The 20,295-nt window shown below is 35.0% G+C and overlaps 1 protein-coding gene across 1 annotated transcript; it reads left to right on the plus strand.

The window, feature by feature from the left end:
- The first annotated feature begins 823 nt into the window (after positions 1–823).
- Positions 824–15,769, plus strand: LOC134842231 (uncharacterized). Its single transcript, XM_063858474.1, has 3 exons — positions 824–973; positions 7,198–8,432; positions 15,496–15,769. Coding segments are annotated over exons 1-3 (1,422 nt in total). The 5' UTR covers positions 824–972; the 3' UTR covers positions 15,682–15,769.
- Positions 15,770–20,295: the final 4,526 nt, after the last annotated feature.

Consider the following 20,295-nt stretch of genomic DNA (forward strand, 5'->3'; position numbering starts at 1 on the left):
CTGCCCCTGGATGAACGTGTTTGTTCGAGTTTTGCAGAAAGTTGCAAAAAGTAGAGATTTATTTACAACAATTAATCAAGTTTCATGGATTTTTTGTACAAAAAATAATCGATTATAATGAAAACAAAGATGAAATATAATCGATTATAATGGATTTTATGAGATTTTGTTTTTCGAAATATATCACATAAAATTGATTAAAAATCTCTCACGTTGACTAACTTGCCATGATCCTTGATTATATAGACAAAATTTTAGTCAGCAAAGTTCCATTATAACCGATTTTATCCATGAAACTTCGGTGCGAGCTTTTTTCGACCTTTTCAACCAACACCACCAGCTGCAACTGGTTTGCAGTCAATAACATAGTAATTTTGCCACGATAGCACAGCTGTTTCGAAAAGAATTGGTTATAAATGTACAATTGTTCAGCACAGAGTAATAACATTGTTTGTCCTTTTTTGATATTGGCAAATCTGAAAAATAATATTTTCAGTTTAGGTATCGTCAGAACATCTCAAATCCGCAGATCAAAAATATTAAAACATGTATCTTGCTTTTGTATGTTAAAGTGTTTTGTTTTATAATTTATTGATTTTTGATGCCAAGATTTCTCAGATATACAAAATCTAAAACACCTCTTTTTTACTTCATAGACGCGCTTAAAGACAATCAAGTAAAATTAGAAACTGCTTTGCAGCTTGTATTTAAATAGTTAAACTATCAAAAATATTAAAACATGTATCTTGCTTTTGTATGTTAAAGTGTTTTGTTTTATAATTTATTGAAATTTGATGCCAAGATTTCTCAGATATACAAAATCTAAAACACCTCTTTTTTACTTCATAGACGCGCTTAAAGACAATCAAGTAAAATTAGAAACTGCTTTGCAGCTTGTATTTAAATAGTTAAACTTGGTTCAACTTTTTATTTTCGCTTCTTTATACATCTGCAAGTCGACCTACTAAATCAAGTAAGCTTTCATACTTTCTTAGTGGTGCAAAATAAAAGTAGCTTGCATCGGTGTCTTTAGATCCATTGTTTTTCGATTTGAGAGTGCAATGATTTCCAAATTTCGAAATTTTAATTTCCACTACGCTTTTGAATGCAATTTTGGTCGGCGAAGGCGTTTTGATGATCTCAAATTATGACAACTTGAAATTGAATTAAATTGTCTATTCTTTTTCATTAGGAAATAACCGTTTTTTGAGTCCAATATACATGCTTGGGTTATTATTCTTCCGTCTTTGGTAACCAAAGTAACGGAATATTTGTGATCGGAGTGGGTTTTTTTCTTCGGACATATTTCGTCTTTTTAGCTAGCCATTTTTGACGGACTCTTTTTATATCATTAAAAAGGTATTGTTGTCCCGAGCTTAAATTTGAAATGATATTTTACCTGTGATCATTTTTCGTAAAAATATGGGGGTTTAACGATCGGCATCTTGGCCAATTTGGGACAATTAACGCGCGATATATTTCGCGCTATTAACGCGTAAGCGGAGATATAATACACGTTCTATAAATCGTTCCAAATTGGTTGATGGAAGCGTATTTGCTTATTTGATTTATTACTAGGAGCGAAATTTATCACTTTGTATTTTATACTGCGTTTGGGTGATGATTTTGACAAAAAACTCACATTAAAAATAATAATTTTAACTTTTTCCTATTTTTACATCTAATTTTTTCGTGTTATCACTGCTTCATAGACCTTAAAATGCAGTCGGAACATTCAAAGTTTCACCCTGATACGAGCAGTTTTGTTAAATTCATATCCAATGTCATTAATTGAAATATAAATCGATGGCCAAAAGTTTTCATAACTTATTGATGATATCGTGGACCTTCTTCGGCCAAATTTTAAATTCAGTTTTTTGAATTTTGAAAAAACTGAAAGATGATTTTTTTTCCTGTTTTGATTAATGCACTGTGTTCGCAGCATTATGTTTTTTTTTCAGCAGCCAGCAAATATTCTTCTATTTTTCTCTCCACGAAGGTATTTTTTGCGGTGTAGTTGACATTTTTCGACTTTGTGTGTCGCGGAAATGCAAAATGCGCGACCAAAAACCCATAGTCCGGACAGGGTTTTAAGTGGTGGACAAACTCTGGATATACAATATCTCGGTAAGGATGGTCAAAAAGTTAGCCGCGGCTTGGTCTAAAAAATAGTCTCGGTGAAGTTTTTGACCGCCGCTACTAATTTTTTGACCACCGCGACTAATTTTTCGAACCTCGCGACTAATTTTCTGACAATGCCGCGACTAATTTGTTAACCGTCGCAACTAATTATTAGACCATGCAGCGACTAATTTTTCGACCGACGCGACTAATTTTTTGACCACCGCGATTAATTTTTCGACCGCCGCGACTAATTTTTTGACCACCACGAATCATTATTAGACCATGCAGCGACTAGTTTTTCGAACGCCGCGACTAATTTTTCGACCGCCGCGACTAATTTTTCGACCACCGCGACTAATTTTTTGACCACCGCGACTAATTTTCGACCATGCAGCGACTAGTTTTTTGACCGCCGCGACTAATTTTTCGACCACCGCGACTCACTTTTCCACTGCTGCGACTAAATTTCTTTCGGTCGCGCCGGTCGTGGTAAGTGTTCCTTTGTTCGCGCTGGTCGCGATTAACTTTCCTTCAGTCGCGCAATTCGCGGACACATTGCCTCGGTCCGCAAAGTCTGGAAATACCAAAAAATTTTAAAAGTTTTTCTAGTCATTTTTGTACAAATGTTTTTCTGCGATTTGCTTGTATCACTATGACTGCCTAAATTGTATTTTTACGGTAGATCCTTTTATCTCGCCAAGCAGAAAAAAAACTATACTAATTTGGAAAATAACCACTAAACAGTAGTTTTCTAAAGACTTTTGTCGGAACATTCTGTGCTGCTTGCACAGTAATCGGCGATTATTGATCCATTTTGGTTTTAAGGATAGTTTTTTCTTTTTACATTTTTGTATCGCAAGGAACTCAAAGCTCGGCTGAGTTTTGATCCTTTTTTGTATCTTTTAACTCACTTTGGCTGGCGGGATCAAGTTAACTTCCCCCCAAACAAAAAAAGTTAAGATACCCCAGCCCAGCGTTTGTTTAAATTTAAATCTACTCAGCGCTGCATGTAAAAGGCTCCATTCTGATTGGCTGAAAATTCGAACCCAGAACCAAGTTAACCTCACCCCACCTGAACGGATTTGGGGGGGGGGGGGGAGTATGTTAACTCTGTCCGGATTGCGTTTTCACCCTATTAGGGAGCGGTTTTTTACTTCGTCTAAGTACGGCTCAATTGAATAATTGAAAAATCAAAGGAATTTTTCAGAATTTCGCAAATCACTTTGATTAACAGAAATGGGCTGAAAGTTCGAATTTGCAGCCCTAGCTCAAAAGTCATTTTAAAACCACCGACTGCATTTTAGTTCCAATATCCAATGCGCCAAACATGGTGATCAAAACAAACAACTAGACAAAATACTTTAACAAGAGAACAGAAACGCAAAAACTTTTAGAGAAAATATTGGAAAAGGTGTCCAATATCTTCTTACAACCACAAATTTTGGACAATATCAAACAACTGAGTAGAAATTTTGAGAAGAACGATAGAATGCTTCCATTCAATTTTGAAAAATTTGGGGGATAATTCGCAACGCATAAATAAGTCGTGTTATCTTTTCAGCAGCTCAGGCAAATTTTTCACAACTAGCATAATCTAGTCAGGAAAATTAGTACAAAAAACTTTCTGAACCGTAGTTTTCTAAAGACTTTGGTCTGAAGATAATTTGGGAAAAAAATATAATTAGTAGTTTTCTAAAGACTTTGGTCAAAACATTCTAAGCTACTCGCACTGTAGCCGACTATACTTTATCCATTTTGGTTTTGTAGAAGGTAATCTTTCTTTCAATTTTTTGTTTTGACTCAATTTGGCTTGCGGGATCAAGTTAACTTCTTCCTCCCCCTCCCCAATAGACCAAGTTAAGATCCTCCACCCCAGCGTTCTTCTTAATTTACTTCTACTTAGCGGTGCATATAAAATGCTCTATTCTGATTGGCTAAAAATTCGAACCCAGAACCAAGTTAACATCCTCCCCCCTGAACCGATTTGGGGGGAGGATGTTATTTTGGCCCGGCTTGCGTTTTCACTTCATTAGGGAGCGGTATCTTACTCCGTCTAAGAACGGTTCAATTGATGAATGGCAACTCTAAGGAGCTTTTCAGAATGTCGCAAATCTTTTTTTACTTTTTGATTAACCGAAGTGGGCTGAAAATTTGAATTTGCAACCATAGCTCAAAAGTCATTATAAAACTACCGACTACAGATTGGTTGCAATACCCAACGTGCCAAACATGCTGATCCAAACAAACAACCAGAAAAAATTATTCAACTGAAACACATAAACTTTTAGAGAATGTAAAGAAAAAGGTATCCATTAATTCTTTATAACCATAAATTTTGGACAATGTCAAACATTTGAATAGAAAATTTGAGTAGAACGATAGAATGCTTCCATTCAATTTTGAATGATTTAGGGGATAATTTGCCACGCATAAATAAGTCGCGTTATCTTGTCAGCACCATAAGCAAACTTTTCGCATCCAGCATAATTTAGTCAGGGAGTCGATATCTTCAAAGGGGGTTTAAAAATGTTTGGTAGAAATTAATACGTCGATCGCAGAGCTTTGTTTGAATAAAAAACATAACAAATCCTAATGTTTTGGAATCTCCGACCTATACGCGAACTGAATAAAAAGCTGAATTGTTCTTTGAGTCGTTAAAAAGAGACTCAACATAGCTGTTTAAGCGCTAGGAAAACGCAGTTTCGATGCTTTGATTCTAAAACTGAGACAAATAGAGGTTTAGATACAGACTTAGCTAAATTCTGCTGTTTCTGATTATGCCACCCCTCCCTAAATGATGAAAACAGAAAACTGAATTGATATTACTACGAAACACAAGACGGATATCAAGAACCTTAAGTCAACTCGGAAAACTGCAAAAATGGAAATCGAACTGCATTTTCAGAACAAGCTTGCGGACTCATTTGTGAAATTTATATAAAAAACAATGACAAGGGCCTGTATGGGGCCTAACTAGAGTTTTTTGCTTCGTTTCAGCGTGCGCTATATTGAAAGCCAGCAATTCTTAGTAATACCGATCCAATTTTGCAAAGAAATTTGAATTCGATTCTTCAACATTTAGGGGGGGGGGGGCATAACCGAAAGGATCTTCTCTAAATTATTCGACTTACCAAAACTTGCATGCAAAATTTGAACTGTGGGATAATTTTTCTGGAAATCTAAAAAATTAGTTATGACGATTATAACATTTCCAATCTATTTTTTTTAGATTTTTGATAAACATTGGTTTTAAAAAAATCACCTTAGAAGGACACAAAAATATCCTTCAACAAGTCTTTTTAAAAACGTTTGTTTTTTTATTTTGCCTTTATCTTAAAAAAATTCCAAGTTTTCTTCGGAGTAAGATAAGCATCATTTAGCCTTCAAGTCAAGAACTAGCTCGTTACTGGTTAAAAACCACATAAAAGCATAATTTAATTCTATCTATGAACGCTGGAAAAGATTGGCAATACAAGTCCGTCGTCGGCGCTAGAACAATCTTTTCTCGCACACATTAATAATTGGGTGAATGACTAGGAGACAGGTCTGATCCAGATAATGGACTTAATAACGAGCTAAAGAATCAAAATAACAAGACTGCTCGTATCAGGGCGAAGCCCTGAATGTTCCGACTGCCTTTTGAGGTTTTATGGAGCAGTAATAACATTAAAAAATTAAATGTATTAAAATAAAATGAAATTTTTTTTCTTCTAAAAATTGAAATTTTTTTAAATAAAAATCATCACCCCACACACCATATAAAGTAGAAAGGATAGATTTCGCTCCTTGTAACAAATCAATTATGGCAAATAAGCTTCTTTCAACCAATTTGGAACGAGTTTAAGACGGATTAACTCTCCGCTTACGCGTTAATAGCGCGAAATATATCGCGCGTTAATTGTCCCAAATTGGCCAAAATGGCAATCTTTAAACCCTCATAACTTTACAAAAAAGGATCACAGGTGAAATATCATTTAAATTTAAGCTCGGGACAACAATACCTTTTGAATGATATAAAAAAATTCCGTTAAAAATGGCTAGTTCAAAAGTCGAAATTTGTCTGAAGAAAAAAAACCCACCCCGAGCACAAATATTCCGTTACTTTCGCATCGAAATTCGGAACAAAAACATTTTGGCGGTAAAGGAATAAATGTTTCAGAAACTGCTTGCTCTTAAACCAAGCAAAAATAAGACTAGCTGCTGTTACAAATTGTGATTCAATATTCGGCTAATAACTTGTTTTCGAATTGAGTACATTGAAACTGCTTTGTTTGATTAACTGTCTCTCATAATTGTCCATTAAGTTCATTGTCTGGATCAGACCCGTCTCCTTGCAATTCAGCAATTTGCCTGTGTCGAAATTTTTAGTTATGTACGAGATTTTTTGAATCGAGCTATTAAAAACTGGCTTTCTTCCTTTTATTGTAACTTTTTCTATAATGCTTTCAAGAGTTATAATCCTCAACCATTTTTAATAGTGTTTTTTGTTCCGACCATGAAAAATGGAGAGGAATTTTGCATTCCGGTGGGTCTGTTTTAGTTTTTTTGTTTTCCACTACCATTATTAAATCAGCTACCACCATTAATCATGGGAGAGAGTTGAGTGATATATCACATAAAAGTGTCGGAGAAAAACTGGTTCGTAATTTTTGATTTTTCGTCTTATTTCGAGCGAATGCGTATTGCTTAAAGGCTTACAACAGCTTAATATCAAATGTGAAAACTTAGTCCTACACTGGTGACGTTAGTTTAGTATGAGTATTTAAGCGCCTTTTTGGAATCAAAACTATTAAAAATTAAAAAAAAAAATTGTTGATTTTTTTTTCAGTTTTTTCTAGTAATTTTCCTAGAAAAACAGTTTTTCAATTTGCTTGTTTCAGTATGGCTGTCGAATATACCTAATCCTCAACTTTTTCTTCAGTTCCTTTTATCACGCCACTCCAAAAAAAACAACAATAATTTGAAAAAACTTTGTTGTATTTTTTTTCTAAGACTATGGTCGGAACATTCCTTGCTACTTGCACAGTAACCGTATATCCTTGTTTTAAATTGTTTTAATCATGTTTTGTTAAGTGGAGCAAAAATTAGCTCACTCCAAGTTGCAATTTTTTGCAACCGCATTCGACCCAACCGCTTCAAGTTTCGATTCGATCAAGCTGCGGAGGCTTAAACGAGACTCATCTGAATCTGTACTGGTTCCAAAACAACAACGCGAAGAACAAGAGGAACAAAAACTTTTCACTGCTTTGAAGTTTGTTCAAACCGAAATTCCCGATGAGTTTCAACCAATCACATTCGATGCCAGGTTTCACGATCACTTTACATTCTTTTTTGATTTCTCAGAGGAAAATGTTGAGTCACTTTTTGACCACGTGTTGAGTAACTTCCCGCAATACGCAAACACTAAACTGAGTTTCCACACCAGGCCCGGAAAGATAGTGTTCCGGAAAATTAAAAACAAACAAACAAACAGAATCCTCGAGAAAAAAAACCTGGTTACCCAAAATTATTACCTCTCGAATAAACATGGTCTGATACCAGAATTTGCTCCTATTTTGAACCCTGATTATTTCACCCATGAGGGACATTTAATGAAGCAGTTTGAGATGTTGGAGTTCGAAGAAGTTTCAGACTTGTATCCCAAGCGGGATATGTTAGTAACTTTTGCACGTCTACGCGAAAAACGGGCGACTATGAGTGTCGAAATAGCTGAAAATCATCAAGCAGCAGAAATCAAGGAAAAAAAGAAAAGTGAACTCATTTCAGCTATCCTCAGTGCTGAAACACTTGGAGATGTTCTCGACAATGTCGACAAAAAGGATGTCAAAATGACTCACTTCAAGAAGAAAAAATTGCTGAAATCGGGCGACAAAACCAGTAACCAAACACGCGATGCCTTGCAAATATTAGATGATGCTTATAATAGGATGACCCATGAAGCTTCACCAACAGAATCAGCGCTCAAAATTGAAAGCACAGCTGAATGTGCGCCAAACAATGCTGCTCAAAAACCTGTTAAGGTTATGAAACAACTTGGATTTTTGAACATCAGTGAGCTGAGCGCTGCTCCTCTAGAATGGCGTGCAAGTTTAGTTCTCAAAGAGAGGCAAGTTCTACCTGAAGGTATCCAAGAGGTGCTCAACAGATGTTCTGAAGACTCGTCCAGTAGCTCCTCCAACAAACTTCCCTATGGAACTGAAGATTGGCGAGTGTGCTGCATAAAACGGATTTTGGAAACGAAATATTGGGTGAAAGAAATTGACTCTGATGACTCAGACCAAGGGTGCACAGTGCTACTCCGTGTTAAGGTGATTGCTACTATTTTCAAGAAATTTATAAAAAATATATAAGATTGAAGATAAAGGAATGAAAATTGAGATGTTTAGATACTTCGATTGTAGCGCCAAATATATCAACTTAATTGAACGGTGGAAACTTAGTTTCAATTGTATGTCATTGAGACAAAACTAAGTTTGAACAATTTTTGTTTCAATGGGAGTCATTGAGACATAACTAAGTTGGTTTTTTTTTTGCTTCAGTCTGGAACCATTGAGACATAACTAAGTTTAAAAGTTTTTTAGCTTCAATGTAAAGTTTCAAGTCAAAAAACATACTAATTGATGCGACAACTTTTGTGATATTTTAAGTCTCTCAGATAATTATTTTTTTTTCGAATTTTTCAATCGCTGAAGCTCGTACGTTTGGTCGATAACCAGTTAAAATTGTGTTGGCTAAATAATTTTAGAGGCCTACCTCACAATGTGACCTGATGTTTTTGTAGTCTAATTATTTATCATAGAGGTGATATTTTTTAGGAAAAAATTTTTGATGCGGTATTACAATTTATTTTCACTGTTGTGAGTCTGCAATCAGGGTTAATAAAAATTGAGTCCCGATTAAATGGTACTTTTTTATTGATTTGAAACGTACACAATTGAAATTATAATATAAATCAGCGGAACAAAAAATAATTAGTATTTTTTTCTAGCCTTTGCTAGAAAGTTTTGCCAACTGCAAATTTCGTAGCAGTTCTAGTTCGATCGAGAATTGCATCAAGTTTTAGTCCCTCTTTTCTGTCTTGTGATCTGTTCCGATTTCTTTCCCATTTCTGTTGTTATTTAGTCTAATTGTCAAAGAGCAGCGCAATAAACACCTCTCAATTCCAGCATTGCATCACAGTGATAATAGTCGGTAATAGTCGGCCCTTTTTTGGCATCAAAAAAAAAACAAAATAAGATTAAATAAATAAATGGTTATATTAAAACTTTGAATTAACCAAATATTTATAAAGAAATATTTCATTCATTATAATCTAATCTTAATAAAATATTCTGAGTAAGAATGTTTATCCTGAATGCCAGCGGCCAAACCAGACAAACAAACTGTTCATGCCAAACATTAATTATTTGCATTAGTTGGGATATTATCGCATAGTGCGTGTGATAACTGTAGTGAACATGGTCCGTGTTTGATTGGTAGTTCTACCAATATCGTCGCATAATTTAAAAAATTTTCGAAACTTTTTCTCGAGGAAATTTTTGAAAACAATTGTTTTTGCTTGCCACAATTCTCTTGGTAGAACAATTTAAACGAGAATCCGTGAGTGGGGTATTTTGTCAACCCATTCCGTCATCGCTTTTGCGATTTCACGCGCCTTTTTTGTTTCAGAAACTCCTGTCTAGGATGATCGCAGGCATCGCTTGCGCCACACTGTATTGCAATATGAGTGAATTTCTGCAAATATTGGGTATTAACCTTATCTTTCCAACAGTTAACCCTTAAACCAGATAATCCAATGAAAGTGATTTCCGCTTCATGGTAACCATTCGAGTAACTGTTTTTCAGATATTTAACGTGAAATTGTTTGTGAATACTTGTGGGTCTACAATTCGTTCAACTTCACCTTCTTGGAATTGTGTTTTCTGATTTTTGAACCATTTGTTTCTTGCCAAATGCATCGGGATGCAGTTTTTTTTAAGCCTGCGCCAGATCTGAAAAGCATTTTTTTCAGCTTCCGATGACGTTCATACTTTTTCGAGTACATTCGGAACATTTCCGATTCTGATGATCCATTCAAGAAATGCTTTGAGGTAATCGCTACGTAACTATCAATGTCATCCGAAACTGATGTGAGATGTCTTTGGTTTACTATAACTTCAACTATGCAGACAGTTGTGGTCAAAACGTCCTCTGTTATCTTTTGTTTTCCCATGACAAAATAAATTGCTTTTTTTGAACTTCTCACTAGTCGTTTCCATACACCCCCAAAGCTAAACTCATTTGGTGGATTAAACCTCCATTCAATGTGTCGTTTTGCCATTGATTCTTCAATTTTCGGTGACTATAATTAAATTTCTTCTTGTAAGTGATTAATCGCTCTAACAAAATTCGTTCTTTTGTCGCTCATGATAAGATCTGGTTTATCTCTTCGAGCGAGGAATCGAAACAAGCTGTTTCACAAGGATTCGGTTGACAAATCATGAGCAACTTCAAGATGCACGGCTCTCATGTAAGACAAGTTATCAGACATATTCATCTTTTTTCTAACAATCTCCTCATTTTTACATTAAAAAGTCCAAAGTACTCTACACCAGTATTTGTGAAGGTTCTTGTGAAATCCATCCTGAACTCAGGTAAGTCAGCCATGAGTGGAGACTCAACCCTCTGTGATGATATTCTACAGGGTACACAATTAGCCTTGATTTGTGTGAGTTTGTTTCTTGCACCAAAAGACTGATAAGTCTCCTGAACCATGCTTATAAATTGTCTGATTCCAATGTAATGATTTTCCAGATGTTCACTCCGCATGAAAATTACAGTTACACTGTGTTTTGAATACAAAATAAATGAATGCTTTTGTGTAAATGAGAAGTCTTTTGACTTTATCAATCTGCCTCTTGCTCTCATCAACCCTTCTGCATCAATGAGTGGATTCAATTTTTCCAGATGTGTTTATTGAAACTTTCTTGTCTAACACATCTGAGATAGTTTTCGTAACATGCTGCTTCTCTTCAACTGTTACACTCGAGTTTCTATTTTGGTATTGTTTTCAATACATAAGAAATTGAGATTTGAAGTCGTTTAAACTTCTTAAACCTATTTCAATCGATCAAAGGTTTAATAATTGTAATTGACTATATGTTTTTTCAATAACCTTTTTTCACTTCATCATTTTTGAAGTTCACTCTCTTCGGCCATTCCTCTTCAAATTTTATCCAGGTCGGCCCATGAAACCAAGTAGTTTGAAATGTTTGAGCTATTGTCAGTCATTTTGTGCCTAGATTTGTCGGATTCCTTTCTCCTATAAGATGTCTCCATGTATTATTTGCTGTGGTGTCGAGAATCCTTCAGACTCATTGAAACTCATTTGCTACAAAGATCGTCAATTTCTTTTCAGAAGACAACTAAGCTAATACTGTGCTGGAACCTGAACACATGTAGACTTTATTCACAGTGTTTCTATGTGTTTCCAGTATATTGTTTTCAATTCTTAGGCTATCACTCTTGCAGCTCTGTAGGTGGTATGCTTATTTATTTCTTTGGCGCAAATTCTCGTTTTTCCATTAGCAAAAGATACTTTTTAAGTGCCATCTTACTCTGAAGCACAAAATCAACCTACCGCACATAGTCCTTCAAGTGAAGGATCAGCGAACACGTGGAGATCATACTCTGTTGGAATGGAACTGAAGTAGTTTCTCATGATTTCAATGTTTTTGATTTGTGTAAGTTTTTTCTCCAACACTTAGACTTTTTAGCAATGTTTTCCGGAATTGTTTTGTCTATTCAATATTTGTTTTGTCTCTTCAATATCTTCCTTATCCGAATGTTGAAGGTTGGCAACAGTCCTAGTGGATCAAATAGTGAAGAAACGACGCTAAGCAATTTTTTTCTGAGAATCCTTCGACTGGGTTATCCTTCGTTCGAAAGACTGCTGAACTCTCTAATTTTATGTTTCATTTGATTCCCAGAGTTGATGTTTTCTTTTCTTCAGATAACTCTGCGATGTTACTTTGAAGTTTTGCCAGCTTGAAACTCCTTTTACTTAAACTTCTAGCTACTGTTTTTTGAGGTTTTCGGCTTATGTTTTATTATTGCTTGAGGATATGAAATCATCCATGTAGAAATGATTGAGCATTTCTTGTAAGTTGTCAATATCCATTGATTTTTCCAGAGCATAATTTGCACAAATTGGTGAACTTCTGGCTCCAAATATATGTCTGTTATATTTGTATATCACTATTTTGTCGCTTTTATTTTCGATATCTGGATATAAATGGATATAGAAATCTCATACAACGAGTTTTTTCACCTTGACTTGTTCTTGTCATGGACTTTTCTTGCTCAGATTTTTGTATTCTGTTGGTCTTATCAAACTGAAGTTATCCTAACCAATTAATTTTTTGATTTCGGACTGCGGAGTTTTCTGGCTGGTTAGAATCAATACATGCGGATATCTTCTTTTGTATTCTTTATTGATCGTAGTTTATTGACCCATCAGAGAAGTCGGAATCAACCAAGCAATATTGCTTTTTGTTATGTTCGCGTTATGCATGCACTGTTGCTGTGAAGAATCCTGACCATTCTAGCCATTCCAGTGGATCACCAAAAAGTGTTTCTAACTTTACTTTTGGTGGCCTAGGTTTTGGTAAATTCCATTGCCTAAACTCTGTATTTAGTTCTTCGGTGTATCTGTCATGAGTTCGCTCTTCGTGTGATTTACTTGGTTCTCCAGGTTTAAACCTTGCTTTTGACTCTAGCTTCTGCCCATCTCTTTGGTTTGATAATTTTAACCAGTGATTTGTGTAGGTCTTTTCCGGACCTACTTCGTCATATATGATAGTTTTTCTATGTGGAAACGTGTATCTTTTGCTTCTGACACTTGCGAGTTCCCATTGTTTTTTGTCATACGAAAAACTTCTCATTTCACAAAGCTTCTCAGTTAGCCGTGCTGCTTCTTCTGCGTTAGTGATATTCATTTTCGACTATTGCTCAGAAACTCCTTGATTCATTTTACAGTTTTTCATCTCTGATTATGCTATTCTTTCTATCAGTTGCTAGTTTTCGAGGTCCTTGATTTGGTTGCTGGCATGCAACAACGTTTCTATGGAATTATGTCGTTGACTCAGTCCTGAGCTTAATTGAGATTTATTTTCGGTAAGCACTTCGGCCTTGCCAGTATGGTCACTATACTCTTGAGTTTCTTTGATGAAGTCTTCGTAAAACTATGTGGATTACCTGTTGTCGGTTTTTTCAGTTTGTTGTTTGTTCCCACTTTTCTCTGCCCCTTTATCTGCGCGTTTGTAAAAGTTTCCAATTATGCTTTTACTCGGCAAGATCATCTTTTCCACTCCATAAATTGACTCACCTTATTGTATGTGCGAACAAATTCTCGATCGTAACTGTCCATTTTTCTTCTTTCAGCCATGATCCATCAATTTCGTTTTGTGTCTTCTCCGGCCTGAACATGCAGTTGTTCTTCTATAGTCGCTGACTTGCTCGTCGTCTTTTTTCTGTTATTTTTTGATCCTGTTATCTGATCGTATCAACATAAAATTATTGTATTGGAAAACTTTTGAGTGTAATTAAAGAACAACAAATGGATTTATTCGATCAGATTTTTTCAATTATTTTTGGATTGTTTTTTTGCAAACTATCTCTTGCTACTATTAATTTAGAGGCCTATCTTGCAGTTTGACCTGATGTCATTAGACTTTTTAGTCTAGTTTTTATCTGAGCCTTAAAGTTTTGTAAGAAATTTTTCTGATGCGGAAATACATTTTGTTTTCACTGTTGTGAGTCTGCAATCAGGATTATTAAAATTTGAGTCCCGATTAAATAGTATTTTTTTATTTGAAAAGTACACAATTGAGATTATAATATAGTTAAGCGGAATGAAATTTAAATACAGTATTTTTTTCTAGTCTTTGCTAGAAAATTTTGCTAGTTGCAAATTTTTTAGCAGTTCTTGTTCGATCGAGAGTTTTATGAAGTTTATCTTCTCTGTCTTGTGATCTGTTTATATTTTTCCCAACTCTCTTGATATTTAGTCTAACTTGCCAAAGTCACTGCCATATTCTTCTGTCAGTTCTATTATTACCCCAAAACGTCAATAAAAAGTGTAGTTCAAATCCAAATTGCAGTCAAGAATGCCTCAGGCCAATATTAACAAAAATATAAAATAATTAACCGTGGTGGCAAAAGTTATTGCAATCAATAGGTCCGCTGCTCGGCGGTAATAGCGTTTGATGCATACTTAGAGATCTGAATTAATGATATATCTTTTCTTGCGCTCTCTGAAACAGTATGCGATCGAAACAAAGAGAAGAAGTTATGAATGACTCTAGTTGTACTTTTTTCTCTCATTTTTGAATACCCCAAGAAAACTCCAAAGCAAATTGAGAAGCACATAAAAGCCCTATTCGTCTTGATTCGCATCAAATTTCCAAAAACAACTTTAATGTAGAAAAAAGGGTTCATTTTTTTTTCGTTTCTCAGCCTTAATGACAGGCGAGCTTAAGAAAAACACGCAATGAGGTACTAAGTTTTAATTCAATATTACTACAATAGTAACGTTATTTTAGCTATGATTCCATCTAGTAGCGAATTAAGGGGGGGGGGGCGCTCCCCGTTCAGGAGTTCGACACCCTGGCACCCAAAGGGTTTTCAAAACATCCAGATTTAGCTGCCCGACCCTGCCACAGTCCATCCAATAGTATTTCCCAGAAAAAAGCTATATTAGGCAAAATTTCAATTTTTCCATTTTTTTCTAATCTTTTATAAAAATTTATCTATATTTTTGAATTTCTTATCCTTAATCAGCGTGGTCGGATCATTCAGTGCTTCTTGCACAGCAACCGACTAATCTTGCTGAAAAAAGTTGAAGTAGAACAAGCCACACTTCCTTTTTTGTTAGACTATCGAGTACGTTAAACGAGTTAAAAACTAATTGGTCCGCATCAGGGGCGGATCTAGGATTTTCTCGAGGGGGGGGGGGGGGCGGATTTTCAAAAAATTTTCCAAAATTTTGACGACCTTTTTTTTTAGGTCGACCAAATTGATTTTTCGAGCTCTCCCAAAGCACTGTTTTGCCCCTATTTTGGTGAAACTTTGTGCGCCGCAGGCAAATTTTTGGAAAAAACTGTTAAAAAGCCGTTTTTGGGAACTTTTTGAAAAAAATGGATTTCTGAAAAAGTATCAAAGGGGGACCTTTTGGGTCGGCAGGCGGTCGAATCCCTGAGGGGTGGAGGCGTCCGTCCAAGCCCCCCGCCCCCCCCCCCCCTTTTAAGTCCGCCCCTGGTCCGCATTCTTATTTGAAAGTGATCGGAAACTTTTCGAGAGTACGAGCATATTGATATGTAATTTTTAACACAGGTGAGGAAAGTGCGAATGATGACTGATAAAGATGTGGAGTGGAAGGAATCGACCGCAATTGGCTTGAAACTAATACGATCCGAACAAGACAAGGTCACTAAGAGAAGTGGAAGGAGCTACGCCAGAGAACTGAAGCTGGTCCGCGACTGGATCAAAAAATTGTTTCCCTCTCATAATGAAAATTAGACAAACGAATGCTAAAGCGATTGTTATCCATCCTGAAATATTTAACCATGTACTTATATAGATTATATACATATAATATACATCCTAAGTTTTTTGATGTAAGCTTTTTGTTCGGCCATGAAAATCAGTGTACTGAGGTGACCTTCACAGCACCAGCGATTAACTAGAGAAAAAAAAAGAAAACTCAAGACAAGCCGCTTGCTTCTTGTCGAAGATTTGAACTGAAGAAAAGTAGCTTTATTCTTTATTTGAACTAGAGAAAATAGACTTCATTCGCTTTTTGTTTGATTACTAAGGATACCGGAGAATAGATCTGATCGGAGAACAGATCCATTTTCAATATTAGTCGTAAGTTAAGATACATTATAAAGTTCAGGTCGTTCTCGCTATGTAATAAAAATAGGGTATAGAGTCTACAAAATATTTGGACACTGAAGATAAATGGTGAGGTTTCAGTGTGAGTACCATGATAGGAAAAGGGTGAGAAAAAGGGTAGTTTTGACTTTTTTGTGTAGAAAACCATATTTTTTGCACTCGCGCGCTTCATCTAATTGGTAATTATCAATGGTCATTATCAATGCTTAGAATATAACTTGGAAATACTAGAACATGCTTTTGGGTTCAAGTGGTACGGCAATGGAAATATTTTTGCACAAAAATGAGTTTTTTCTCTGGAAACTTCAAAAGTATGTTCATAAGTTATGCTCAGCCAGAGCTGAGTAAAGCAAATCTGCATGCATTTTGCAGTTCTTCAAACTTACGCAAAACACTGAAATTATTGATTAACTTATAGAAGAGCTCCAACAATCTCAGTTTTGCATAGTGCAGTACACAGAAACCAAAAATACCGGGTTCTCTGTGCTTAATTGTAGATTTTAGCAACTCCACCTTGTGAAATTCCTTCTAAATTGTAGTCAGTCTTGTGAATAGGGGTTCATTGATAGCTTTGCGAGTCTTCTCGTCATTCAAATATTTCGTAATCGTGCATCTAAAATGATCTATTATTTGATTAGCTTAAGAAGAATTACAGAAAATTTCATAATTTCTTCTAAACTCTTGATAGAGAGAGAGGGAGTTTTCACCTCCTTCTTTTATAGATTCAGTGACTGGCTAAACGAAATAATTGAAAAATTTTCCAGGAGATTATTGTACAAAAATGTGAAATTTGCACTGCAAACCAAGTTCCGTGGAAAAATTGAAAAGCGGTGTTATAACTGTTTCAATTTCCGGCTTGAAGCTAGTTAGCAGCATGCTTTTCGTTTTTTCGTTCTTAATTGCAAAATTCTTCAAGGAGTCCCAATATAATTTTTTCCATTTTAGGTATTTTTGAAATTTTTAGGAAAATTGCAAATTTAAAATTCAGTTCATCTGGAACAACTAAAGGACACTGCACGAAGCTACACAAAGATCGATTTTTCTTATCTTCATTGAAACAAGCCCGAAGAGAGAAAAAGTTTGGTAAAAGTGAGTATTTTGTAGGGAAAATGGTTTCTGACTTATTTTTTTTGAACTTATCACACCACTCATTTCTGCAGTTGAGTATTCTTCCTCTTTAAAGTATTTTCGCTTCTTGCCAACTTCTCTCTCTTCTTGTTACCTTGTTTATTATCTTAAAATGTCAAAGATCGTCAAGCTTCTTGACAGCAAAAAAGTGAAAGTAGTATCTCCTTGCTTCGAATGCGATTTCAAGATGATCTCAATAACCTTCCACAAAAAACAATCAGTTTTTTTTTGGTTGCCAGATGTTAAAAAACACGCAATGTTGCACTCTGGGTTTGTCTCCTGAGAAAATGGCAAGACCGTTTTCTCAAAGTTAAGAGATTGTTATGTCCAGCTTTGAATTTCTGCATATTGAAACTATACTGCCTTTTTAAAGACGTATTGGCAGATCTTGACACATTGAGAAGAGGTAAAGCTGATTTGGATCAGTTGATCAGTTCCAACAATTGAAATATAATTGTTAAATGAGTTTCTAATGAAAGCCTCATCAACTACGTTTTTTGAACAAACACAATGGATAGTACACAAGCCATGGCTTCCTGCTTTTTCCAGCAAGTTTTTTCTACTTCGCAAAGCAAAACTTGGAATTTTTTGATTCGTGGTTTTCAGCTAGATACGGAAGTGTACATCAAAGTTTAGGCATTTCAGTTTTTTGCTGTGGTGAAACTAAATGAGTTTTCATTATCTTAAGTTTTTATACAAGTACAAAAATTTTTTGAGCAGAGTCATTTCGTTTTTGTGCCAAATCTTTTGCAAGTAATTGTTATTGTTATTTGAAGACATTTAGGGCTGATTGATGATCAATTCCACTATTTCCTAGTTTTTCATATTCAGAAAATCTTTTTATAAAGGATTTTTGATTCTGAGTTTACTAAGAAAGGCGTCATACGGTAGCAGTTCTGGAAACTCGAGCAATTCAGGGTTCTCAGACCAATCATACAGAAAGAATTTTTCTGTTTTGCAAGCTTTTTAGGCTTAGAGAAAAAGTTGAGTAACAGTCTTAGATATCACTTCGGTAAAGTACCTAGAAGTGTGAGAGACAAGTTTTCGAGATTATTATGTTCGTTTATGTACATGACTTATTCACGAAAAAGACGCAGGTGATTTTTAAAAAAATGAATAACTAATTTACTTGTCTATTTGTGGAGTCACGAATTGTAAAGTTTGAATTGAATGTCTTCTGATTGACTGGCATCTGTCCTTTTATGGTCATGACATCATGTTTTATCAAAATTGACATCACTACCCACGCATTTTTCTTTGTATGGTAATGATGTAAATCGTTTTTATAGAAGTCATGTCATTGCCTGCGCAAATTTTCTTTAATGGTGTAGTTGACGAAAATTCTACATTTTATTTTGGATATTAGACAACAAATCAGAAATCATTCAGATTTAATATTTAACATTGGATTATTCTACCACAAAAAAAACTTTCTTTACAAGAGAAAAGAAAAAAATGTTTTGCAGAAAAGAGTCCTCGGACATTCCTACAAGAAAAAAGAAAAATTGTGTCCAAATTAGAGTCCTCTGACTAGGTTAAGATCGAATTAGGGAAAAATTGATTCAGAAGTATACTCACAAATTTCACTTTGAACAAAATTTTGCTTAACAAAGCTCTGACTCTGAATTGCACATGAAAAAGTTGGAATTTTAATTGTTCTAAAAAATTCCGAGTTAAATCAAAAAGTCGTATGACAATAAACTGAAGACAGTTGATGTCTTCTACTCAAAACCTACAGCTGTCAAAATCTGTGTGAAAGCTTTACGTTCCTAAGCAGTAGATGTTAGAGCTGAAACGGCTAGGGGGTGCGCGGCTGACCCCATGTACTAACTTACTTTATAGAATTCAGGTCAGCCACGCTATGTATTTACATTGGGTATAGAGCCTACATTGTATTAAGATGGGAATTGGAATCTTTGAGTAATGCTAAGAGAATGGTAAGAAAAACGGTATTTTTTGGTTTTTGTGAGATCTCTATTTTTTCTACAAATATCTCGTGGCGCGTTATCTAAATTGTGAGTATAATTGATTTAATACGTGATATGAAATGTATTCCGCATGTTAATACATGGGGTTAGCAACGCACCCCCCAGTTCAGCTCCAAAATCTATTACTTTTTTTGCATTCATTCTTTAAAAAAATTTTCATTGTTCCAAATTTGTTTGATTAGGTTTTGAACAAAGTATCCAGAGATTTGCATTACAAACTTTATGAAAATCGGGCTTTTCGCTCCAATATGCATCAAAATCAAAGGATATGACTTTTTTCTCAAAACTCAGCAATTTTTTTGTTGTTTATTAGTAAGAATTCCAATTGATCTCATAAAAAATGCAGAAACTACTTTTTTAAATCTTATTTTTTTGTTATTTATATCAGTAATTTTTCTGATTTTCACAGCACACAACTTGTGGTCTTTTTATTTTGAGTTTTTTCGTGAGTATATTTTTAAATTGGATAGTTGAAGGCGTAATTCAGAAGTGTACTCACAAATTTTACTTTTGAACAAAATTTTGCTTATCAAAGCTCTGACTTTGAATTACACATAAAAAAGATGGAATTTTAATTGTTCTAAGAAATTTCGAGTTAATTCAAAAAGTCGTATGACAAAAAATTGAAGACATATGTTGTCTTCTACTCAAAACCTACAGCTGTCAAAATCTGTGTCAAAGCTTTACGTTCCTCAGCAGTAGATGTTAGAGCTGAAACGGCTAGGGGGTGCGCGGGTGACCACATGTACTAACTTACATTGTAGATTTCAGGTCAGCCACGCTATGTATTTACATTGGGTATAGAGCCTAAATTGTATTAAGATAGGAATTAGAATCTTTGAGTAATGCTAAGAGAATAATAAGAAAAACGGTATTTTTTGGTTTTTGTGAGATCTCTATTTTTTCTACAAATATCTCGTGGCGCGTTATCTAAATTGTGAATATAACTGATTTAATACGTGATATGAAATCTATTCCGCATAATAATACATGGGGTCAGCAAAGCACCCCCCAGTTCAGCTCCAAAACCTATTTCTTTTTTTTTCATTCATTTATTAAAAATTTTTCATTGTTCCAAATTTGTTTGATTAGGTTTGGAACAAAGTATCCAGAGATTTGCTTT

The sequence above is a fragment of the Symsagittifera roscoffensis genome, chromosome 3, assembly GCF_963678635.1.
Source record: "Symsagittifera roscoffensis chromosome 3, txSymRosc1.1, whole genome shotgun sequence".
Lineage (NCBI taxonomy): Eukaryota > Metazoa > Xenacoelomorpha > Acoela > Convolutidae > Symsagittifera > Symsagittifera roscoffensis.

Coding starts and splice junctions, on each gene's coding strand:
- LOC134842231 (XM_063858474.1), top strand. Junction 8,433..15,495: donor CAGTGCTACTCCGTGTTAAG/GTGATTGCTACT, acceptor TTTTTAACACAG/GTGAGGAAAGTGCGAATGAT.